Source organism: Balaenoptera borealis (genome assembly GCF_965194805.1).
Source record: "Balaenoptera borealis genome assembly, chromosome: 5".
Taxonomy (NCBI): Eukaryota; Metazoa; Chordata; class Mammalia; order Artiodactyla; family Balaenopteridae; genus Balaenoptera; species Balaenoptera borealis.
This window is the reverse complement of record NC_138862.1, coordinates 74,996,361-75,022,649: the sequence shown is the minus strand read 5'-3', so window position 1 is coordinate 75,022,649 and position 26,289 is coordinate 74,996,361. Positions and strand designations below refer to the sequence as shown.

General features: G+C 34.6%; 1 protein-coding gene across 5 annotated transcripts in view; it reads left to right on the top strand.

The window, feature by feature from the left end:
* OPA1 (OPA1 mitochondrial dynamin like GTPase) overlaps positions 1-26,289 on the top strand; it is a 95,201-nt gene that overhangs the window by 17,112 nt on the left and 51,800 nt on the right. For 2 of the 5 annotated variants that reach the window (XM_082393158.1, XM_082393157.1), the window contains 15 exons: positions 1,770-1,880; positions 7,101-7,154; positions 9,928-10,032; positions 11,203-11,289; positions 11,938-12,051; positions 13,971-14,051; positions 14,175-14,249; positions 14,578-14,649; positions 14,733-14,832; positions 15,546-15,676; positions 18,315-18,387; positions 18,480-18,552; positions 19,829-19,944; positions 20,855-20,919; positions 21,692-21,768. In XM_082393158.1, coding sequence (XP_082249284.1) covers positions 1,770-1,880; positions 7,101-7,154; positions 9,928-10,032; positions 11,203-11,289; positions 11,938-12,051; positions 13,971-14,051; positions 14,175-14,249; positions 14,578-14,649; positions 14,733-14,832; positions 15,546-15,676; positions 18,315-18,387; positions 18,480-18,552; positions 19,829-19,944; positions 20,855-20,919; positions 21,692-21,768 — 1,334 coding nt within the window. The remainder of the gene's footprint in view (positions 1-1,769; positions 1,881-7,100; positions 7,155-9,927; positions 10,033-11,202; positions 11,290-11,937; positions 12,052-13,970; positions 14,052-14,174; positions 14,250-14,577; positions 14,650-14,732; positions 14,833-15,545; positions 15,677-18,314; positions 18,388-18,479; positions 18,553-19,828; positions 19,945-20,854; positions 20,920-21,691; positions 21,769-26,289) is intronic. The other 3 variants (XM_082393161.1, XM_082393160.1, XM_082393159.1) reach the window with 2 other exon arrangements.

Below are 26,289 nucleotides of genomic sequence, written 5' to 3'. Positions count from 1 at the left end.
AATCCCCCTAATTGTTTACAAATATTTCCCTTAATTTAAAGTGCTTTACTGTAATACAGCTTTTCTATTTGTATTTATTTCTTTTCCGGTAAACTTTTTTATTTATATAAATCTTTGGATTATATAAACTAAGTTATTAAACCTCCAGGTGAGTCTACTAATTAAAATTTGAATGTAATGTTAACCAATATTTCATTTTAAGAAACTTTATAATTGTACTATACAAAATAAAATATTTTTGGCAGTTATTTTGTAAAGCTGTGAAGCTATTTGAAACTCCTAATTTAGATTATTTTAATGAGTATTAGTTTTCCTAATTCTTTTTATAATAATTTTTACAACTTGGTAAAAATTGTTCTCCCAGGTAAACTATTCTTGTGCAAGTTAAAGAGTGACCTCATTCATTGGAACTTTGCCTTTTTAGGGTTTCTAACTGAGAAAATATAAGGTTCCTGACATTGTCAATTCCTAGTTGTTTTTTCTCCTACATTTCTTGAGGTTGATTATCTAATAGACAGCAATTAAAAACACTGTACAGAAAATGACATGTATTTTAGTTTCATGTCACAAGTGAATATATTATATCAGATGAACATTTCATGATTATTAAATGGAATGAATTTTAAACATAGAAATGATGATTATTTTGTGCATAGGTCCAAACTGGGTTTTGTTTTATTTTTATTTTCATAGTAACTATATTATCTCCATATCTTAATTATGTTATTTTATTGAACTTGTGCTTTAGTAATTGATATATCCTTGGTTATATTCTCAGAGGCCATTTTTAATTAATGTCAAAACAGCTCATAAAAAGCGAAAATTCAGTCAGACTACTTATTTGATGTTGTATAAAGCTAAAACAGTACCTCAAAAAATTATTTTTTAATTTGCAAAAAAAAAAAAAACCCTTAAATTTTAATCAAGTAAGATTCTGTGCGTAGACATGTAAAATTATGAATTCATGTAAAACCTTGATTAACTTGATGCTCGAAACTACGTTTTGAAGGATCTTTATTTATTTACTTTTTGGCCATGCCACGTGGCATGTGGGATCTTAGTTCCCAGACCAGGGGTCAAACCCACGCCCCCTGCAGTGGGAGCTTGGAGTTTTAACCACTGGACCTCCAGGGAAGTCCCTTGAGGGGTCTTTAATTGAAGACATCAGATGTCAAGGAAAACTGAAGAATAATAATAAGTGATTAAGCTATTATGTATTCTCCATTTAGTCTTATGAAACTTATGGTTGAGAATTAGAAGATTCAGACCTTTGAAATCAACACTGTTCAAAAATCAGTTTTGTTTTTTCCCCCATATGTATCAAGTCAGGAGCATACACTAGTTCGTATTGGCAATTCAAAAATAAGGGTTGAAGTATTTGTTTTCTCAATTTTTCTGTTACTAGGACATTTAGTTAACTATAGTGCCACCTTCCTTGAGCATTCCAGTTAGTCTCGGTTTTATTGTATGTTGATATTATATATCTGGCTCGTTTTATTCAGCAAACAGTCACTTATTACATTTTCCTTTTCACTTATTAAACTATGCTGTTTTATATTTCTGAGACATAATTTTACTGAGGAGAAAAATGGAAATGTAGTACAGAACCCAGTTATATTGTGGCTCTAAAGGTGCATAACTGAGTTTCCATTTTTGTTATAAGCTATCCGTTCCTCTCTGACTTACATCTGTTCCTTTCTTGTGCCCTTTGGTTTAACATTGTTCTCCTCCCCAATTTTCCTCTTCTCCTCGTTGTAAACTCATGGCAGGGTCTGCTTGGTGAGCTCATTCTCTTACAACAGCAAATTCAAGAGCATGAAGAGGAAGCACGCAGAGCCGCAGGCCAATATAGCACGAGCCATGCCCAACAGAAGCGCAAGGTGATGGATGGTTTAAGGGGGCTACTGATATGTTCACACTAATCAGCCGTTTCTACCAGGATCATGTCACCTTAATCCATTCATGGACTCCAATTATGAGAAATTATTTTTGACAAAGTAAAAATATGAAAGATAAAAGAGAGATGCAATTTTCCTAGAGTAGGTAAATCCAAAATATTAAACATAGGAATTTATTTTCTGAAAATTAGATTATCTGTGAGGGTTCATGGATTTGTACTTAGATAAGAATTATGAATTGTAGTTTCCCTGGTCCAGTTATTGAGTCACCTTAAATTTGTATCCAACTTGTCTATTCTCCAAGTTTTCATTTGTAAAATGAAAAGGGTTACTGTGAATGACCATGTTAAATTAAAGAATGAAATGTATTTGTTTTAGTTAAAATGAATCAACAGAGAATTCTTATTTCTTACAGAAGGAAACTATTTTGACTTAACTTTGGGGCAAAGTTATTCTTAGATACTTTGATAAATTTGTATAAAGACTTTCCACATTTATTAATAAAGTCAGCACAAATTTTCACCTTGTCCACTGAAGGATTGAACATTGGAAATTTGATACAATTCTGGTCAATAAAACACAGATTCTGATAAAACTCAGCATAACAGTATACAAATGTTTGGTTATAGGTGCAACCAAGGAATCCTTAAAGATATACTTTTGGCTGTTAGATGATCCTATGGTATAGATCCCAAGGTTAATGTTCTAAAGAGACTAGAGTCAAATGAACTGTATGTAATGATTTAAAAATTATACTCTAAGATCTTGAAATCAGCTATTTGTGTTACATATATTAGATAAGAAAAGTTTTGGAGTTAGGTGCAAATCTTATTCAGGAAAAAAGATTCAGTCATATAATTAGCTTCCTGTAGGTTCTGATATTGAAATCAACCAATATTATAGATAATTAGTGCAATAATTCTGCTGGCTAACCCTGTCGCATTTGGTGGTGGTTAATACTTGAGAATACTCATCATAGTTTCATTTATTTTTTCAGTATCACTACCTGGCTTTTCTCAATTCCATGGCTGTGGAATCAACTCCTATATGTTGTTTAGCTTTCAGTGAATGAATAACATAGGTAGAAATAGAAAACAAGTTATTTTCCTACTTGTGTTAAACCAAGGGAGGACTTACTATTTTTTTTTTGGCTGCGTTGGGTCTTCATTGCTGTGCGTGGGTTTTCTCTAGTTGTGGTGAGTGGAGGCTACTCTTCATTGCGGTGTGCAGGCTTCTCATTGCAGTGGCTTCTCCTGTTGCGGAGTACAGGCTCTATGTGCGCGGGCTCAGTAGTTGCAGCACCCGGGCCCTAGAGTGCATGGGCTTCAGTAGTTGCGGTGCGTGGGCTCAGTAGTTGTGGTGTGCGGGCTCTAGGGTGCGCAGGCTTCAGTAGTTGTGGCGCGTGGGCTCAGTAGTTGTGGCTCACAGGCTCTAGAGAGCAGGCTTAGTAGTTGTGGCACACGGACTTAGTTGCTCCGCAGCATGTGGAATCCTCCCAGACCAGGGATTGAACCTGTGTCCCCTGCATTGGCAGGCGGATTCTTAACCACTGTGCCACCAGGGAAGTCCCAAGGGAGGGCTTACTTTAAATGGTGCTTTAACATTCTCTGTTCCTCATGCTGTTGAGAGTACCATTTAAATATTGTAACAAGTTGGATGCTTAGGCTAAGCCCTCCGTTCCTTAGCTTTGTTACAGAAAGAAGGGGAGGGAGCTACTGTGTTTTGGTATGTTAGTTAGGATGATGAATATAGCTCTAGTTACTAGTAGTTCTTGTTTTTTTCCTAATGGTAAAATAATTTGCAATGAGTCCTATAGATCTGCTATTTTAAGATTCTGAGATACAGTTTAAGATTATTGATGTGTTACTGAATCTGATGATTTAAGCAATATCAATAGTGAATATTGTTTATTTTCTACACTGCCAAGGGTTAATGTTCATTTGGGGCCTACTTCACTAGCCTTTTTTCAGGCTTAGGGTTATCCTTCCTATTCCTAATATTTATTGGATTATCCATGTAACCCTTTTATTCCTCACTTTACACATTTGTAAAAGAGCTACTGGCAGGACTATACCTCCATCTGTTTTGTTTATTAAGGCATACTAAGTAGAGCACGAAACAGGGCTTCTGCCCACTTTGCAGTTACCTTGTGTGAAAGTAAATGAGACTAAAAACAATTTATGCTCCTCTATAATAATATCATTCCTTTTACTGTCCTTAAAGATGGTTTCCTTACTGTATCTTCCCCTTTGTTCCCCCTATAGTTAGTACACAGATGACTTTTCAGCCCTACATTATAATGACCAAAATCCTAATTTGATGAGATTTTTATCATTCCAAGCATTTGAGGTTTGCTTGAGGTACAAAGCCACAGCTACTTTTTGTTGCTTTTTGATCATTATTTCTTATTACACCTTGAAAATATAAGTAGGCCTTCATTATTTATATCTTATTAGTAGCAGCTAATAGATTTACCCTGTATCATCTGAGCAAAGGAGCTCATGCAGAGACAGTAGATTAAGACTGCCATTGATAGGTTTGCCTCCTGTGAATATGTACACATACATAAAAATTTTTATGAGTCTTATGCATTTCTGTATTTCAGAATGTCCACAATTGCTTAGTAGGAAGAAATATTTAAAATTTAAAAATCAGGCTTGTTTTTGTGAGGAGCTAGTAAAGGTTTTTCTCTTTCAGCTTTAGCTTGTTTCTGCAGAGGGTTCCGCTCTTTCTCCATCAATTTTACAGCCCTGGAATTGTAGAAAAGCTCTGGTTTCAAGACTATTGATACCCATTTCTGTCAGGGTGAGTTTTAAATTAATTTCATAATGAAAACTAAATATATTAAACAGCAGGACAAGAATTTACTGTAAGTAGCTGAATTTTACCAGTAAAGTGCATCAAAATAAAATATACCCAGGTTGCTAGTTAAGACCTCAAATAAATGATAGACTAAGAATAGCATGTAGTATTCTCTTAAGAAAATATGTAAAAGTGTCTTATCATTAATCTTTAATATTTATTTTGTGAACCTAAATGTTTTGATTTTGTTTCCTAGAAAATATTAGGTCTAATTCTTGATTCCACCATCACCTGTCTTTTATATAACAACATTAATCTTTTAATTTAACATTAAACTAAGCAGATAGGAAGTGTATTGGTAAAACTGTGCGTGAGTTGTTCCTAACAGTCGTGCCAGAAGGGCACATGATAAATTTAAATATTCCTGAAAATCCAAATTTATGAAAATCTTAACAGTCATTGTTACTAAATACTAATATTAGCATAAAGATTGTATTTGTAATGTTCTAATAACCTTATATCATTTTAACTCTTTATATATCCTTTTTATTTTACCAAATTATCAAGGTAACCTTTTATAGTCCTTGGCTTATAGTAAACATTCTAACTTTGTGTAATTGTATTAGTTTCTTAATTACTGCCCCAGATATAGAGAAATGTCGGATTTTCTACTGTAATTTAGGATATATTGCATGAAATCATTAAATATTCACATCTAAAACTGAAACAGTTTACACTAATATTGTTTATACTTTTCATACTAATTTAACTGCAGTTGGATGAATAGTTAACAGAACAGAGTAAATCAGAGAAACTTTCAAAATGAATTGGGAATATAATCTGCATAACAGAATTTTTATGACCATACTATTACAGTATGATGGCATGCCATATGGTCAAAATATGGAATTATATATTTCTTCATTGGCCTTTAAAATTTTGTTCTTTGGGTTGTGGGCTCCTCCCCAACGTGCTTGTTTCCTCACATTTTAGGAGACGATTAATAATTCTTGTCCATTTTACACAAACACATAGTCAAATGAAAAACACTTCTATCCACAAGTCTCTGGCAAAGTTTGTTTTATATTATTGTTTTTCTAATTACCAAATCAAATTTAGAATTTTTAGACATAGACTTTTTAGGAAAAAATGATACATACCTATCATTTCTAGCAAGTATTGTCATTTTTATTTAAAAGAATTTTGAGGGAAATTTTGATAAATTATTTGGAAGTAGGAATTAAAATCTCAAAATAACTTTATTGCATGGATAAGAGTTATTAACGTCTACCTCAATAAGCAAATCATTTAGAATGTTTTCATATATATTTGCTACCATGATGTCTTGACTGCTTAAATAGCCAATGAATAAAGATGAATAAAGATTTACATGAATTTTAACTTGATTTTTGTCTCCTATGGAATAAAATCATCTCTAAAAATTTTGAGTGTCAGAAATTAGATAATTATTTTGAAAGACTGAGAATGGCAACTTCGGCATCTCACCAAGGAGTCAAAGTACAGTTACATGTATTTGTCATAAATGACATCATTTTAATTACAGTTGATTATTGTGTTTTATATTTGGAATTGTGACTACTTTAAAGCCTGTTATAGAATAAAGTTTTTTGTTGTTTTGAATATTTTATCTTAGAACTATTAGCATTAATAACAATTTGGAGTAGTTTCCCCAATACCTGTGGATTTTATCCTACTTTTGTTTTATGTTCAAATCAATTTTAGTTGCTTTACTCAACTTCATTGCTCCTGATGCACTCGCTTTATGGGTTTTTTTTTTTTTTTTATGGGTTAGCAGATCTTGCATTGGAACTGAATTTAAAAACAAGCATCTGGCTCCACTTAAAGCTCTGAAAATGCAAGTTGTTCTTTGCATTTATTAAACACTTTCCTACTTACAGAATAGAAATGGATAGTGTTTGCTTAAAGATACACTATGACCAATGAACTTTTCAGTAGCTGTAAATGATAACATGTGTCTGACTTCCCGAAACATTTCTGTAAGGATATCATTGCCTTATTTCTCCAAGCATCCAAGTCCCTGTGCTTGAGTACAAAATAACCTATCAAGAATATAGTAACCATATGTGTTGCTTTCTTATTTTTCTAACAAGCCAGCCATATATGACTAGAATGGCAGTAGGAAGATGGTTTCTTTTCAATGTTTTCACTTAATATAAAATTTTGATGAGCTTTTTTTAATTGATGAATAAGATTTTTTTACTTAAATAAGCATTTGATTTAAAATTTGCTTTGATTAAATATCCATATAAAGCCAGTAGTTTTCACTCTTAAAAATGCTTTTTTAAAAACATTAACTTACTGTATATTCTATATAAACCTAATTCTACTCAAATAAAATTATTTATTTTAAACATTTAGGTGTCAGACAAAGAGAAAATAGACCAACTTCAAGAAGAGCTTCTGCATACCCAGGTAATTCTGATGAGTGAAAAGAACCAGAAAGTTTTTCTTATACTCTAAGTTTGGTGATATGGAAATTTATCTTTTTAACAAAGCAAAATTTAGAGTGGTTTAATGATAGAACCTTATTATTATAAGTAGATGCCCCCCAAAATGCAAAAACTAATTGAGAAATAAGGAATAATGAAGGAACTTGATAAGTTTAATTAACTAATTTATGTGTAAAAACCTATTTTTTAGTGAATCTTATGCTTCTAATTTTAAAGAAAAACTACAGCAAAAACTGGAGAAAGTGACCTGTCCTTATATAAATCTAAGCTTGCAATTTTACATTGATAGGCTAATTAAGTAACAGTTAAAGAAATTGGAGTTGAGTTTACCACAGTTCTTCTCTGAAGCCCAAAGCCAATCAGATAATAACCTTTCCAAAGGTATTTATAACACTACTATGAAAAGCTATTCTCTTATAATTGATGATAACAATTATCATTAAAGACTTGTTCTGTGCAGTGTAATTGAGTAGGTAACAGTCTAGTGAAAAATTGCCCTATCACCCACTCTATCTTTAGTTATTCTATGTAGATACAATGATATGCAGTAATTAAGAATAAGTTTAAAAGACTTATTGGCTCTCTCTTTTTAGGGGAAAAAAATACAACAAGGACAATCTAGATGAAATTAGGAACTAGTATATTTTGAGTCCCAGGTTTTCTTAATATCTGTGCATTATTCTTACACTTGACTATACGTTAGAATTGCATGTGCTCTGAGCAGCACTGTATATATTTGTTATGGCTTCCCAGCCAGGTGATTACAATCTGCAGCCAGGGATTAAGAATCATTGGCCTCAGAATGTGGTCTCTGCAGCATTAGCATCAGTTATGTCCTTTGGGAACTTGTTGGAAATGCAGATTATTGGTCCCATCCCATCTGCACTGAGTGGGAAGCTCTGGGTGTAGAACTGAGCAATCTTTGTTCTTAAAAACCCTCAAGTGATTCTGATGAATTCTTAAGTTTGAGAATTACTGGTCTAGACGTCTTTGCAGGATGACCCAGCAGCACATCTCTGTAGGAAGACTGCAGATTGGCACCTGTACTAAAGAGTGTTTCCAGCCCCAGAAAATGTAGACCCCATAATTGACTCCATATTTACCAAGAAGTGAGCCAGTGGAAATCCTACCACCCCTGTATATACCTATTGATATCAACCCTTCAATTTGTACAGTTGTTGTCAGCTGCTAGGCATTGACACAAACACTCGATGGAGAGTTCATGATGTAATAATAGCGTTATCTATATCAGTAGTGTCCAGTAGAAATATAATGCAAGCCATGTACTTTAAAATTTTTACATTAAAATAAGGCTGAAAAGAAATAGATAGAATTTTGATGTTAATAATAAATTTAACCCAGCAGATCTAAAATAATATCATTTAAACATCTAATTAGTATAAAAAATATTCATGTGGTGTTTATGTATTTTTACTGAATTATAGAAATCTGGTGTGTATTTTATACTTAACTCATCTCCATTCAGACTAGCCACATTTCAAGTGCTCAGTACCTGCATGTGGCTAGTGGCTACCATCCATATTAGACAGCACAGATCTAATTCTTAGATAACTACCAGTATTTTGTTATATATACTATTACTACAGATAGATGAACAAATTCTGTAAAATACATTTATAATAGAATCTAGCCTGTAGTTCTACCTGTCTCATACTATATTGTTCAATTACATAATATTTTCTTTAATTTGGCTAAAGCTGGACATTCTCTGAGGATAGAGCCATGATCTCTTGTTATTTACTGTATGCTTGGAAGATTATAACAACCTAACATATTTTCTAAGAAATATTTTCCATTATAAGAGTCATGTTATTGTAAGTTGGGCATAAACATCCAGTTGGTTATAGGAAAGAGTAATTCTTAATAGTTTTCTGAACATTGTTAATGTTTAGAGAAGAAATAATAGTGTACAAACAGAGAAGGCCAATTAGAAAAGGATCACATTTATTTGAGAAGAACATTGTGTAGCCAAGCATCTACTTTGACAAAAAAACCTGTCTAAATGTATTAGTTTTCTTTAAATTGTTCTTATATCAATATTTTAAAAATTAATGTGTAATTTCTGGCCACAGAAACTTACCAAAACTTGGAAGAGTTTGACCCCTCAACTCAGACCTGTATTCAAAACTCTGTGACCTTAGATAGGCTACCAAGCATCTCTGACCTCTGATTCCTAATCTGTATAACCTTTGCCTCACTTGAAGGCTTAACGGGAGTTAATGCAGGTGAAACAGTCAGTAGAGGGCCTGTCACATACTGCATGGTCAGGTACTGTTAGTTTTTTTTATTTTGTATCATTTTTATAAAATAATAATGGGGGATGGGAAGAGTTTGAATTTTTGTCAAATGTCCCTTTAATGAAGACTTAAAATTTTGTTGTAATAGGAAATATTGCTTCATAGAGTATACTTAAGAACTTCCTTCTTCAACTCCTTTCGTTTTCAGTATTTTTAATAATTTCTTCAACGTAAACAGCAAAGACTTTTCCAAACAAAATGCCAATTGAAATAGAAAACTATAATGAAGTTCATTGTTTGAGATAATATTCATAATTTATTTGTTAAACATTTTCATAGATGACTTTTAAATGAAATAATTCATTTTAAGTAGGCAGGAGATATTGCTTCAGGATCTTGGAAGATTTTAATTTACACTTAATGTTATTTTTTAACCCATCTCTTTCTTATAAAGTTATGTGTATTATTTTGTTGCAGTTAAAGTACCAGAGAATCTTGGAACGGCTAGAAAAGGAGAACAAAGAATTGAGAAAATTAGTATTACAGAAAGATGACAAAGGCATCCATCATAGAAAGCTTAAGGTACTTTAAGTTTGTCTTAATTTTTTCGCTCTCAGAACTTTACCACTTCACATTGTGTGTTGATCAATACCGGTTTTTAAGGAACTGCAAAGGGTTCTATCATCCTTTTCTTTCTAACCTGATATGCTTAGGGGATAAGGAGGTCTCTTCCTATGTTAAGACTTTTCACAAATTATAATCTCCAAACATTTATTTTATACTATATCCATAAATTTTCATACTTTCAAGAGTCATTTCTTGTGAATCAGTTTATTTTTTCTGAAATATTTAGTTTCTTGTGAATCAGTTTATTCTATAATATTTAGTTTATCTCTAGGTTTACTTAATTTATACAGCTGTAAAACCAGCAATGTAAGTTGATAGAAAGTTACATGTCTTATTTTCATTGCCTTACTTGTATTGCCACTCAGTGAAGAGGCCACTTTCTCCAGTTTTACAATAGTTAATGTTTTCTTCTGGAAGGTTCCTTAGACATTTTAAAGTATTTTTGAAAAAGCATGCTGGTATTGTTATCAGCACATTGGTAATTACCATTATCAGTTAATTAAATCTTATTATTCCCCACTAAACCAACCTTTATGTGCTAAATGAAATTGAAGTAATTCTTTTAACTTAAATGTCATATAAGTAAACAGAATTTGTACGTAGCAAAACTGCAATAAATCATGGCACATTCATTTTGTAGCCAAGGTCCAAAGATATATAGCCCTGGTTTAACCAACATGTATTAATAGTTCTGACTCCAAATTACGACTGCATAAAACAAATAAATAGCATGACTTTATTTATAAGTCAACACATGGCAGTTGGGAAAAACCACATCCAAGTGTTAATATATATTGAGAATTGTATATGTTAACACTGAGAAATTGTATTTTCTCTCATAAAATGAAATGGCAATGAAAATTCGAAAAGTTTTTTGTTTATTTTTAGGTGGAAGGGATAACAGTTGCTTTCCTTTTAATTATTTCTAGGTGTTGAGAGATGAAAGGAAGTGTAGACCCTCATTTTGTTCCTACTTTGGCATTAAAACTTACCTTTAATTATTAAATGCTTGATAGTAACCTTTTTCCCAGGCCTGTGCATATGTTCAATCATTCCTCAACCACATCTGTGGTTTTTAAAAAATGTTTTCACTATATTATATTATTAATGTTTTGAATTTTATAGAAATCTTTGATTGACATGTACTCTGAAGTTCTTGATGTTCTGTCCGATTATGATGCCAGTTATAATACACAAGATCATCTGCCAAGGGTAAGTGAAAAATTAGTACACAGTGAACTTGCCCATTAGCAAAAAAGCACTGTAGTTTTTTTAAAAGTTACATACATAATACATACACATATGTATAGACAAAGACATAAAATTTTCTGTATAATATTCATGTGTTCTAGGTGATGCCCTAAGCATTGAATATTGTTTGACTCTTTATTTTGGTCCATTGGTTTACTTATATTTATGCATAATAAAGTAAGACTTTAAGATATTTGGCATTATGTATTCATGATATCCATGATATTAAAATACCTGAATGGTGGATAAGATTAGGTACATGAGTGAAATTTAACCTTATAGAATTGAAAATGTCTTTGTAAAGAGTAAACTAGCTATGGAAAAGATTTGTGGAATATTAGTGTTAATGTGGTTTTAAAACTAGTGGTTTAAATTAGCATAAGTCTTTAATAAAAATTTGGCTGTAAATAATGGATCCAGTTAATGTTTTGCTGTTTATATTTTTAGTACACATCCATGTATGAACCATCATTTTTTTCTGGATGATATTTGGAAATCATTTAATTGTGGATAATTTTTAAGACTAAAAATTCTCAGCAGCATTCCAAATCTATTAAATTTAAGTTGGTATCAAAAAATATGAATATGTGGTATTTATTTTGTCTTAAGGTTGTTGTGGTTGGAGATCAAAGTGCTGGAAAAACTAGTGTGTTGGAAATGATTGCTCAAGCACGAATATTCCCTAGAGGATCTGGGGAGATGATGACACGTTCTCCGGTTAAGGTAAGAAAATAGGCCCTCTGGATTAACAGACTTACTGTGGTGGTCATTTTGTAATGTATTTAAATGTTGAATCACTATGTTATACACCGAAACTAACATAATATTGTTTATCAACTCTACTTCAGTTACAAAGGAAAATAGGCCAAATGAAGTTCCTCAGGAAAGTAGTCACTTTAATGAAGTTTGTCCATTGTGTTAAAATGAAGAATTCTTACGAAAGAAATAATTGATATGTAGCATTTGGAATTATTGCTAGTGTAGAAATCAGTAGGTGGCATCCCTCAGGCATGAACAAAGATAAGGAGTTTTTCTTGCTGTAATGTAGACACAAGGATGTGTGTGTATGTTTTAACTCAGCTGATGGATGGAGTAGGTATAGAGTGATTGTAGAAATGGAAAATTGAAGTTACCAAGAATGAAGGCTACCATAGTGGTAGAAGGTGAGACAATGAGGCTGATGCTGAAGTCTTGCAGAACTGAGGTCTGTTTATAATTGCAACAGGCAGTCTAGTGTGATTCAGACAGTGCATTATCTGGGGTCTGGCTGTGATTTCAACCATGTTGTGTAAAACTAGTTTCTTTTTCATTGCTTTGTGTTATTGTGTGAATATACCACACTTTTCGTTTTATTGTTGATGGGCATTTGGAATATTACCAATTTAGGGGGAAAAGAATGAACTGACTATACTTTAGATCATGCTCTGTAATCAACTGTAAAAATATTGTGAACCTACCTTGTACATTGTAACCACCACCCTAATTGTAGTGGCTGTGGCTGTGGCTGATACTATATTTTAGGAAGGAGTTCACTTTCTTCCAGCAGGCAGATATCATGGACAGATTTCCTTGAAACAGACAAGGCTGTTCTCTTTTCAGTTTGCCATTACTTCACTAGCATTTACCAGGACTTCTCCTTGATGGACTCTAAACTCCAGATTTTTGTCTCCCCTTGAAGAGTGAAATTGCCAAAATCTTGACTTAACATTTTAACCTCTTTAACAGCTTCTTTGTTCCTTAATGTGCAAATGCCTTAAAGGGAAATTGTGCATAGAATGTAGGGCTCAGTTTTTGGAGATTTATTTCTGCTGTCCATTTTTCTCTGAGAGTTTGGCATCTTAAATTGTGGCTGCTTGATAACCCTGGAATCCGATTTTGTCTCTTCAACACAGTGAGACTGCTGCAAGTTTTAAACTTCTCTTTCAGGCCACCCTGTGTCACAAATCAGCAAATGCCCTGAGGGAAAATAGCTGCAGGAATATACCCATCCAAATTCCTTTGGGGTCTTGGACTCAGTCCAGGCTGCCATGGTTGCTCCTCTGATGTCTTCAAACAGCTAGGTTTTATTTGTTATCCTCTGTATGCTTAGCTAATCTTAGTAGACAGAATTGTATTTTAAAAGTGAAATCGGATCATTAGAAGCTTGAAAAGTTACAAGTGAAAAGTTAAGGAATGTGAAGTTTAGAAGTTCTCATGCAACCACTGACTGTTGACATATAAGTTGTTAGAGAATTTCTTGCTCAAATGTCACTCCTTGGGTGAAGGCTGCCTTAGTTCCCCTTAGTACTGCTCTCCTCTGTGGCATCCTAGGTTTTGCTACACAGACCTATTCTCTCTGTATATTTCTCCCAGTATATTATGAGGCCTAAACCAGGGACAGTCAATTCTTCGAGTTCCCCCATCTACAAGGCCTGACACAATTGGCTCTCAATAAATAGATGTTGAATAAATGAATTGGCCTTTACCTAAATTTACCTTTGAAGTGAAATGCAGGATTTCCTTTTAGTTTTTCAAGTTTTGAGATTGATGGCTTTGTGCTCGGTACTCTGTATAATGTTGACTGGAAAATGAGAACCATGTAAGTGCTGTGGGAATTAATAAGAATTGTAAATACAGTCTTCTCAATTTTCTGTTAATTTCAGGTGACTCTCAGTGAAGGCCCTCACCACGTGGCCTTGTTTAAAGATAGTTCTCGGGAGTTTGATCTTACCAAAGAGGAAGATGTAAGTAGTATTTGTATGAGGTTTATGTATGTAACTTTTTATAACGTGTAAACTTACAAAAGACAACTAAATGGAATATTTAACTGAAGATTTCCTTAGGATTTTGTTGCTTTCCATTGATAGCTTGCAGCATTAAGACATGAAATAGAACTGCGAATGAGAAAAAATGTGAAAGAAGGCTGTACTGTTAGCCCTGAGGTAAGTGTTGCAATTCATTTCAACAATGTTTTATGGAAATCCAGTGTTTATGGTTTGAAATCATGGTGTTAGCATTGATGTTTAGATTGCAGCTGTTCCAAGATACTTAGTCTTTTTTTTTTCTTTTAATATTCCAAAGAATGTATTGTTTTGTGGATAATTTTCTATGATAATTACTGTTACGGTCAGAAAAAGCATAATTTTTTTCTGAGCTGCATATCTGAATGGATGAGATACAGAATTTTCAAAATATGTGTCACCAAAAAATTCCTAACAAGCTGCCTCCCAAAATTAGTTTTTTGGTTTTGGATTTTTTTTCCCTGCACAGACCATATCCTTAAATGTAAAGGGCCCTGGACTACAGAGGATGGTGCTTGTTGACCTACCAGGTGTGATTAATGTAAGTATCTACAAAATGTGTGTTTTATCTTATTCATATTGTGAAAGACATTTATAATGACATTTAAAACCTTTTTCTTCAAGACTGTGACATCAGGCATGGCTCCTGACACAAAAGAAATTATTTTCAGTATCAGCAAAGCTTATATGCAGAATCCTAATGCCATCATACTATGTATTCAAGGTAAGTCTTATTGAAAGATTTTAATTGCACTAATATTCTTCCTTACTTAGCAATCAAAGCTTTGTTCTACATATGCATGTTACATAAACATACAAAATAAATATGTTTTGTCCTTTCCTCTTACTTGTTCGTTTTATTAGTAAATAGAATTGAAGTTGGTGATATTTTGATAAATTTCACTGTGTAGGCATCAGACATTTTTATTGGCTAGAGCGTCTTTTCATAACTAAGATAAAATATTAAGAAAAATTTTCTTACTATAATGTAGACACAAGGATGTAGCTTGTTGAAGTTTTTAAAACCTACTTTGTAACCATTACAGTGTCTTATTTATTTATTTATTTATTTATTTATTTATTTATTCATGGCTGCGTTGGGTCTTTGTTGCTGCGCATGGGCTTTCTCTAGTGGCGAGTGTGGGCTACTCATCGTTGTGGTGCGCGGGCTTCTCAATGCAGTGGCTTCCCTTGTTGCAGAGCATGGGCTCTAGGCCTGTGGGCTTCAGTAGCTGTGACACATGGGCTCAGTAGTTGTGGCTCGCGGGCTCTAGAGCGCAGGGTCAGTAGTTGTGGTGCACGGGCTTAGTTGCTCCGCGGCATGTGGGATCTTCCCGGACCAGGGCTTGAACCCGTGTCCCCTGCACTGACAGGTGGATTCTTAACCACTGTGCCGCCATGGAAGCCCTACAGTGTCATTTTTCAATTTTTTTTCAGATGGATCTGTGGATGCTGAACGCAGCATTGTTACAGACTTGGTCAGTCAAATGGATCCTCATGGAAGAAGGACAATATTTGTTTTGACCAAAGTAGACCTGGCAGAGAAAAATGTGACTAGTCCCAGCAGGGTGAGGACAAGTTCTTTATACAAGCTCCAGTTATGACAGGGACTGGTTGGGGGAAAAAATAATTTCCTTGTGAAATACAAGTAGTAATGGGATTTTTCTTGGTTCTCATTAAAAACAAAGTATTGTATAGTTATAGTAAATTACTTAAGTGCAATATCGAGGTATAAGTGAAATTCCACAGTTGTAATCAGTTTGCTTCAAATACTTAAAACTGCTAATGTTGCTTACTCTAATTTAATTGAAATTTTGTATGTTGACAGAGAGTCATTAACCTCATTTGTAGTATTTTTTGTTATAGTTTAAACTTTGTTTTTAGTTGATGTTCATAAATTAATGTAAAACTAGTGACAGTTTAAATTCCTTTTGGGCCTTACTTATTTTATCCTGTTTTTTTAAAAAAAAATTATTATTTATTTATGTATTTTTTTCAGATAAACATTACCTTTCTTAACTGATCAAAGACTGTGTGGCAGATTTTCATAATAGAGAAGGCATTGTATGGGGTGTCGGGGCTCAGCATTCTTATCCATGCTCTACCACCAACCAGCTGCATGTCCTCGGGCAAATCTTGTGACTTTTCTGCATCCAGTCAATGCACCATCCAACATATTAGTCTAGTTGATCTCTAGGTCATTTTCATTTCTGAGACTCTGTGACTTCTCTTCATGATATTCAGTGTCCCTTCTCTCCTCCTCCCTTAACAAGGAAAGAATTTTATTTCAAGGTACGATTGTGTGCAAGGTTTATTAGGACATGGCTCTCTACTTAATTATGAAGGCATAAGGTAAAAGTGGGTAAAAGTGCACAATCTGTAGCCAGGTTGCTTGGTTTCACATCTGCTCTACTGTTTGCTAGTTGTGTAACCTTAGGTAAGTTGTTTTACTTTTTCAGTGCTTCAGGCTTTCTCGTCTGTTGGAAATGAAGATATTAATGGTACTGTCTCATAGGTTATGAAAATTTATTGAGTTAAATATCCGTCATAAAGTGGTTGAAATAGTGCTTGGCAAAAAAGTGTTATGTAAATGGTGGCTGTCATCTGTTGTTATTATGTCTTCATCCCCCATGGAACAACTTCAGATATAAGTACCCATCCCTCGGGCCACTGCTTAGAATTTCTCTTTTTCCCATCCGAAACTCTGTAGGACTATGCCTCTGTGATGGGGTTCCCAAGACAGACCACCCTTAGGCTCCCTGATTCCGTAGAAGGACTCACAGGACTCAGTACATAGTCATACTTCCACCTAAGATTTTATTACAATGATAGGATGCAAAGCAAAATTACAAAAGGAGAAGGTGCAAAAGGTGATATCTGAAGGAAACCAAGCTCACGTTTCCAAGAGTTCTTTCCTAGTAGAGTCATTCAGAAAATGCTTAATCCTGCCAGCAGCAAGTTACTCATTAGAGATGCAGCACCTAGGGTTTTTATCGGGGGCTGTTCATGTAGCCACCCTCAAGTACCAAGATTCCAGACGTCCAAAGGAAAGCAGATGTTCAGCATAAACCACATGGATTACACAATGAGCCACTGTTATTTAGGGAAAGTTTTATATCAGTGTAGGGAATTGTTTACCAGTTAAGTTCCCAGATGCCAGCCAAGGACAAGCAGGCCTTTCTGAGGACAGCAGTCTCAGGCCTGCTGCGTTAACTCTTTTCTGTACAGCCTCCGTGACCTTAGCTTTGCCTTATTTTTAAGGGTAAGGCCTGCCCTTGGCAGTATTGGTCCTGATAGGGAGGAGGGGAGAAGTGAGGTAGAAGCAAATTTCTGTGCTTCCTTCCCATTTCCCATCATTCCTTTCATTTCTTTCTCCTCTTCTTTAGGATAAGGAGTTTGCATTTCCTTTGAATACAGTTGAAGCTTCTGTCAGTCTTTTTTATACCAAAGATTCAGCATTAGCTTAGAAATGTAACATCTTAGAGGAGGGATTCTTATCTCAGTATTAATCTGAATGAGCTTCTGGGAGTAGGAACTCTTTTATGTTATGTGTGAATGATAGATCTCTGTGCAAATGTGCATTTTTCTGGAGACAGAGTCTGTAGTTTTTATTTCATTTAGAAAAGGAATTTTGACCCTAAAAGAGTTGAGAACCAATGGATCCAAATTCTTTTTTCTTACAGAGTTAAAAAAAGAAAAAGAAAAAAAAGACCGTCCAACTTTGTCAGAATTTAGTTATTGGGGAAATAATAATAGCAGCTACTATTATTGTGTGCTTCTGCATGCCTGGCACTGTGTTAAGTATCGTATAATCTTTTCAACTACCATTTTGAAAAAGTTAAGTAGCTTACTTAAGGCCACACACCTAGTAAGTGCCAGAGCGGAAATTCAAACTAAGGCCTGACTCCAAAGCTCTATATGTCATTCCAAGTTCTAATTTTGGTACTTACGTTTTAATAATACATTTTTAATATAACAAAATTAAATGTATTTAATTTTTTCCTCAAATAGCAATTGAAATGCATTTCAGTACTTTTGTACAGACATATATAGCAACTGAAATACATTTCAGTACTTTTGTACGGACATATATTTACCTAAACGTATACATATATAGCATTATTAAATTTGCTTTCTAAATAGCATGTTATGCTTTAAAAATTATGTAAACTTGCATCTGTTTATTTTTCCCACTTTTGAAAATAGATTCAGCAGATAATTGAAGGAAAACTCTTCCCAATGAAAGCTCTAGGTTATTTTGCTGTTGTAACAGGAAAAGGTATGCAAAGACAGATTATTATAGTTTTTTGTTGTTTTCAAATAATAAAAATGAATTTTCTTAGTGAAAACTTTACCATCATCTCTCCCTAGGAAACAGCTCTGAAAGCATTGAAGCTATAAGAGACTATGAAGAAGAATTTTTTCAGAATTCAAAACTCCTAAAGTAGGTATCTTGTTTAAATATTTAAAGAATTTATAGTGAGGGAGTAGCTTCAACTATTTTCATTTAAAAGTTTGTTTTATAGCTATCAGTTTAACATTGAATTTCCAGAATTGAATTCCCAAATAGCGATCTGTATTTAATAAGCAAGTCCTCAAGCTACTCTGACAGAATTGGGAGCAGTTTATCACACAGTACAGTACATGCTGTTGTAATAAACTGCCCCTTGGCATATGGGCATTGGAGACCACACTGACACCACTTAAGTTGTTTTACTTATAAGTTGATTTTTTAAAATCAACACTTACATGTTTAAATGCGTGTACACATTTCTCTTACAGTATTGGGGAAAGTTGGAGTGAGGGGTGGGAGTGTGAAAGGGGTGTCCTTAAATAGATATTGACAGAAATTAACAGAAAATAAGATACTGCAGAAAAGCAAAGAGGAAAAGCTAAAGGGCAACTGAATTTTAAAACATTATAACATGTAGAGAGTCTCTTGAACTGGAAGAATGTGTTTGCCTCTATATTAGTATAGTAAGCCAAGGTAGTCTTTTCACATGTAGTCTTGAGAATTGTCTGTTGGGTTGGGATCTGGCATGTGGGTAGAACTATGCTATCCAATACAGTGGTCACTAGCCTTGTGTGCTTGTTTAAATTTATTTACTTATTTATTTTAAAATAAATTTATTTATTTATTTTTGGCTGTGTTGGTTCTTTGTTGGACGCGCGTGTTTTCTCTACTTTCAGCAAGCAGGGGCTTTGTTGCGGTGCGCAGGCTTCTCATTGCGGTGGCTTCTCTTGTTGCGGAGCATGGGCTCTAGGTGGCGTGGGCTTAGTAGTTGTGGCTTGCAGGTTCTAGAGCGCAGGCTCCGTAGTTGTGGCACACGGGCTTAGTTGCTCTGCGGCATGTGGGATCCTCCCGGACCAGGGCTCGAACCCATGTACCCTACACTGGCAGGCAGACTCTTAACCACTGTGCCACCAGGGAAGTCTCTAAATTTAAATTAGTTAACATTAAATAGAAGGAAAATTTGAGTTCCTCAGTCACACTAGCCACACATTTCAAGGGGTCAATAACCCCATGTGACTAGTAGCTACCATATTGGACAGCACGGGTATAGATTATTTTCCTCATCACAGAAAGTTCATTGGACCGCCCTAGTATAAAATGATTAAGTGGCTATTCTCATGTTATAACAAGCACATTCTCAAACTTGGTGATAGTGTTGTCCTTTCTGCCACTTTAATATACTTTAGCTCTGGTTATTGTTTTGTAGGACAAGCATGCTAAAGGCACACCAGGTGACTACAAGAAATCTAAGCCTTGCTGTATCGGACTGCTTTTGGAAAATGGTACGAGAGTCAGTTGAACAACAGGCCGACAGTTTCAAAGGTAAGTTGGATTTTTAAAATAAACTCTCAAATTTAGATATTTTATTAGCTGGCAGTCTTGGGCATCCATCAGGTTCTTTACTTCCTTTTCTTTAACAGTTGCTTTTCATTCATTTACTGTAAGATAGTATGTAGGAAAAGGAAAAATACAAATCTTCAGTTGTATGAGAGCAGGATTTTTCCTTTCAGGGGAAACGGTGCTAGGAGCACATTACAAAATTTAAACAGAAAGTTTGCAGTAGTGTTTGGGAGAAAGAACCTAGTATAACTATAGAGAACTCAGATTCTGCCTTTTTAGAGGAAAGAGAGGGGATGTGTTGGGAAGCAGAGCAGCCAGTGTACTTTCAGCTACATTGTACTGGTTCCTGAATCCCACGCTTTCCTGTTCCATGGCTTTGCTTGCCTCCGTAGTTTCATTTGGTGAGAGTATATCCTCCTTCCCTTTTCTCATTAGGAAAGCCTACCTATTTATCCCATTAGTCCCTCAGCAACCTTGTAAGTATTAGTCTCATCTTACAGAAGAGCAAACTGAGGCAGAGAATAATTTACCTAAGTAACACACCCAGCATCAAACAGTAATAGATAATAGACCCAGGATTTGAATGGGGTTCAAAATCAGGATTGAGTTGGTGGTGTGACTTCAGAGTCCCATGCTCTTAGCAGCTGTACTAAATTGTGTCAGCTGTGAGCTTGGTGGATTGAAAATGGAGAAACTAAAGTCAAAGGGATTAGTTTGGAAAGCTGTTGCAATAATGCTATTCTGAGATATTGAGAGCCCAGAGTACTCAGGAGCTATCTGTGCACACTAAGAAATTCAGTTAATATAGCAGATATGTGAGAGATAGCCTTTAACCACTGCATCTGGAACTGAAGAGAATCCTCAAACTTGAGCATTTTTCCTTCTTCCTCAGCAACACGTTTTAACCTTGAAACTGAGTGGAAGAATAACTATCCTCGCCTGCGAGAACTTGACCGGGTAATATTTATGTACCTCATGTATTTTGTATATATCCAATTTAGTATTGTGCTCTAACAAAATTTATGTTGATGAGCAAAATCTGGTAAGCTAAATTGTTTTGGTTTTAACCATGATTACTAATTTAGAGTTGCAAGAATACATTTCCAGGAACAGTTGTCACTTTTGCAAATAATTTAAATTATTTATTACATAATAATAAAAATAATTAGGGATCATAGGATATCCAAACAAGTGTTCAAAATTTTTTTCTGGGAAGGTGAAGAATAGTCTTTCAAGGTCTTATAAATTAACATATTTATGTAATGTAAACTTAAAAATTATACATCAGCTTTTTAACCTTTTCACTGTTTATACTCTAAGTTAATAGGTCTTAAGTATTGGTTTTCCTTGATTTTAAAATGCCATCAGTTGTAAAACACAGCATCAGATTACTGTTACTAATACACTAAATTAATGTGTGTTGATAACTTTCACATAACGTTTGTTACGTAAAAAACTTACCTGAACAAATGTTCCGTGAAAAACTGCATTCAGAGTTGAGTGAATAAGGTAGACATGTGTGTCAGTTTCTTTGTCCTTATCTGGATATTGGCATTCCTAAAGAAAGAGACTAGAAGAGAAGAGCGTTACTTGCTGGTCAGGCATGCTTCAAACCTAAGCCCAGCCAGTAGCTTGTCAGAGGCCTTCCTTTTAGTTATCTCTGAAAATCATGGCAGGGCAAATTGACTATCTTATGAAAATCTTACTTACGTGTATCTATATTGCCTAGAACGAACTGTTTGAAAAAGCTAAAAATGAAATCCTTGATGAAGTTATCAGTCTGAGCCAGGTTACTCCAAAACACTGGTGAGTATTGGACCTTTTCTCAGACTTTACTATGTGAATTATAATGGAATACTAAAATTTAGATTGATAAAGCAGTGATTTATTGTAGCCTTAGCCTGCCCCCCCAAACACTTAGTAAATAGGCAAGGACATAAAAGTATGTTTTTTTGCAAAATCTAACCACTATTCTAGTCTAACCAATTAAGTATTTTAAGTATAATGAATTATGTATTTATTATGTATCTCTGAGAAGAGATATTCTGAAAGATAGCTTTCTCCATGCTCTTTTGAAATCTTCATTCATCTTAGGTTTTTCCTTATCGTATACTTAATAAATACATAATTTTGATTTCTATAAAATCATTTAGGTAAAAGTTTTATCAAATTGTGCTTTAGCTAAGTATCAAACAGTCTATCAAAACTGGTTGCTCTTGTTGGATTACACATAGAGAACAAAACTACAGAGAAAATTGATTTGTAAATGGAGAAGAGTACATTACTTTCAAATTCTCACATCTGCATAAGAACACCGGTGCTTTTGTAATATGTGTCTGATATGTTTTGTACAAATCACATTTGAAATTGAATCCTATTTGAGATTTGTTTTTTAAATAGCAAGTAAATGCATTCTTTTGAAAAATACTCATGCAAATCGCTTTTAGGGCCAAGTGTCACCTTCAATTTATGTTTTATGTAAATATTGGCACTCTTAAATACGTTGGAATGGCAGTAACCAAAATAGGTTCCATGTACCTCAAGCAAGCTATGTATAAATAGCTTAAATTTTAAATTTTTATAATCGTATTTTAATTAACAAATCCCTTGTATAAAAATTATCTTTATAATGAAGTCTGTAGTATTTTAAGAATTTATTCTTGGAGCAGAACTGCCATTTATTATGAATATTTTCTGTAACTCTTCTGTTTGCTCAGTTGAAGATTATCAAAATTTAACTTAGACAGTAGTGTCCAGTCCTTAAGTTTGTATTCAGTACTACTAGTTTCCTTATGTTGGTGCCCTTTCTTCCTCAGTAGTGAACCTTTTTCTCTCTTCAAGTAGTCAAAATTTGCCTATTTTTAATCTCTCTCCTTATCTAAAAAAGAATTCTGATTTTATCGTATTTGTTGATTGATTAATCATATATATATATATATATATATATATACACAAAAAAAACTTATTATCATTATTATTTGTATTTTAAGCCAGTTCTATGGCTTTCTATAAGTCATCCAGCTTTTGAAGTTTGCAAGAGATAGATATGTGTGTTATATATATGTATGTATGTGTATAGTATATACATATACACGTACACACAGAATGAATAGTACTACTTACCTTACTAGGTTGTATGAAGATAATGTTACAGAAAAAGTGATTTGTAAACTATAATAACTCATAATGCTATTTATGGGAGAAAAATGTGGTGCCTCTGTGAATTTCTGGCATCATCAAATGGAATGGTTAGTTTTGTTTGGACAGAGCAAGTCTGAAATCAAAGTGTACCTACACTTAAGCGAGCCTTGAAGATAAATCTAATTTACTTAACACATGGGTGATGAAGGGAATTTGTGAAGGGACAAGAAACCTATATTGCCAGATTGCCTATTGAGAAGGCAAGGGAGAGAACTAGGACATCTGGCTGCTAGAGATTTATTCTTTGAGCTGCTGGATCTTTTCATCACCACCCCCCCACCCCCACCCCACAGTTTTTCCCCAGACGCTGTAGCTTAACACAAACATAGATCAAAATAGCAGGTCCTAATCTTAGCTGTTTGTGCCACATTGATTTCAACTGCATTGCACCCAAAATGTTTTATTTTTGTGACATAGTTGATGTTGTATCAGGTAGCGTCTTTTTGCTGCTTAATGCCTTATGTGACATTTTAGGATACACCTCTAAGATGTTTATAATTATTTAAGTCACAGGACTGTTTGATCTGTATTTGGTAATATGGAAACACTGTTACAAGCATTTTGTCATTCTATACTTCAATCATATTTTAAGAAAGTTATTGGAGGTGTAGATTTGACATATGATTCATTAGAGTAAGATACAGGCTCTCAGCGCTTTCACACAATATACTTGATCTTTAGGAGTCGATTACGAACACTAAGCAGGAGATAGTTATTTTATCCTTATTTAGAAGGATAGCTGGCAGGATTTATAGAAATACACTTAAAAATGGTATCGCAGTATACATACAATTTTTGGTGAAAAGTATTAAGTTTATTTTGTTGAAGTTAAAAGAATGAAAGGAATATGAGAATGCACAGTTAAGTACCCTAACTCAGATGTAAGGAATCCAAAAAGATTTCTTATAATTTGAGATTTAAAGAGTGAATAGATGCTAGGTAAAGGCAGTGACCAGAATATTGCAGAGGCCAAGAGGTGAGAACAAGAAAAGTGATACAGGTAATTGAAGACAGGTACCTATGGCTTTAGCATAGAAGGAGGCAAGAGGCAGAGATGAAACGGTGGATATAAGCAAGATACAGATGATTAAGGGCCTTAGAAACCATGTTTAGAAGCTTGAAATTTATCCCACAACCAGTGAGGGCCAATGAAGAGGTTTAGGCAGATTTGCATTTTAGAAAGATTTTTGTAGTAGGGAAAGTGGAATACAGGTGGAGAAAACTGAGCAAGGAGACAGTTGACTGTTGAAATAATCTAGACCAGAAGAGATAGTGGCTTGAACTTGAATAGTGGTTGTGCAGGTGGAGAAGAGGAGACATTTTTGAGATATTTGAGAGGTTACCTAGAGGATAGAATTGACAGGATTTAGTGATTGGATGTGTAGGTAATGGAGAAGAGGAGTCAGTTAAACACTGAGTACATCTATATCCAATAATTATATTGCTAGGGCTCTATGGAAATGAAGATTTGTTTGTTTGTTTGTTTTTGTTTTTGTTTGTTTTTTTTAAGAAATCTCCATTTTAATTTTTATTTACTTATTTATGGTTGAGTTGGGTCTTCGTTTCTATGTGAGGGCTTTCTCTAGTTGCGGCAAGTGGGGGCCACTCTTCATCGCGGTGCACAGGCCTCTCACTATTGTGGCTCTCTCTTGTTGCGGAGCACAGGCTCCAGATGCGCAGGCTCAGTAGTTGTGGCTCACGGGCCCAGCTGCTCCGTGGCATGTGGGATCTTCCCAAACCAGGGCTCGAACCCGTGTCCCCTGCATTTGCAGGCGGATTCTCAACCACTGGGCCACCAGGGAAGCCCCTGAAGATATTTTTGACGAAGGTGAACGCATAAGAATCTTCACCATGGTTTTGTTTATAAGTGTAAAAAATTGAAAACTTATGTTTTTATTTGGAATTACATAATATTTGCTTTATCCATAGAGTGGATTACTATGCAGCCATTGAAAAATATAGGATGTCAACATGGAAAACTATGTATAATATACTTTAATATTATATTTTTTAAACAGTATGTGTAATATCACCTGTGTAAACACACACAAATAGTAATGTAGGCATTGAATATTTTTAATGATAAATTAAGCTGTGAATAGTGGTCATTTAGTGAAAGAGAAATTATGGAGGACTTCTTACTTTTTCTGTATTGGTTTTAAATTATTATATGGAGTAAGTCCTCTGCTTTAAAAGAAGAAATTTTCATTTTGAAAAAAAATTTAATTAAAAGGGCATATAGGTAAAGTTCAGGAGATAAAGGGGGTGATAAATAGAACTATAATGGTAATTGTATTTTGTGTCTTAGTGGTATTTATCCCTGGACGATGGCAAAACTTAGAGAAGAAGTCTACAATCACCTAGAATATATACTGGGGGAACTGGTCGATGTGAGTAGAGGACTAATGGTCTGGAAGAGAGATTGTGGGGTAAGGAGAACATAGTTTCCACTTCCTGACTCTGAAGCACGCTCAGCTAATGAGCAGCTTCCAGGCAGCAGAATTTGAGGACAGTTACTGCCTGTAAGGGAGGGTGAGGAAAGGTTTGAAGATGCAAGGAAAAGGGAAAGAATGAGAATATAAAATGGTTTGTTTGTTATGGAACAAGGTATTGGAGGCACAATAAAAGTTATTGTGATGGAGGGGAGGAGGGGGAGTCTGGACAGAGGACAGCAGCTTAGTGATGAAAGGGCAAGTGAGCTGGGTAAGGATAAGTGACAGCAGCCACCTTTGGTGGATTGGGAAGCTGCAGCCTCCTTTGAGAAAGTTACCTAAGGCTTGTCAGAATTTGGTGGTCTGGAATTTTGTTATGATCTCCTCGAAAGGGTGTCTGGGTTGTAGAGTCCTGTCCCGTAGACTCCTAGGAAGAGATTAACAGACCATGTCTGTTCTGAGACAGGAGCAGCAAAAGACCTTCGTGATCAGAGGCTGTATCCTGATTTTCTGTTCATCTTTCAGATATCTTGAGTTTGTGTTTAAAATGTCTGAGTAGATGGCCCTGACAAACTTCTTTTCTTCCACCTTGCTCTTAAAATTCTCCCATTATCTGTCATTAATGCCGTGACTAAATGGACTTTGTCCTTTTGATCCTCAGTGATTTATTCTCTCCGCATACTCTTTCTCTCTC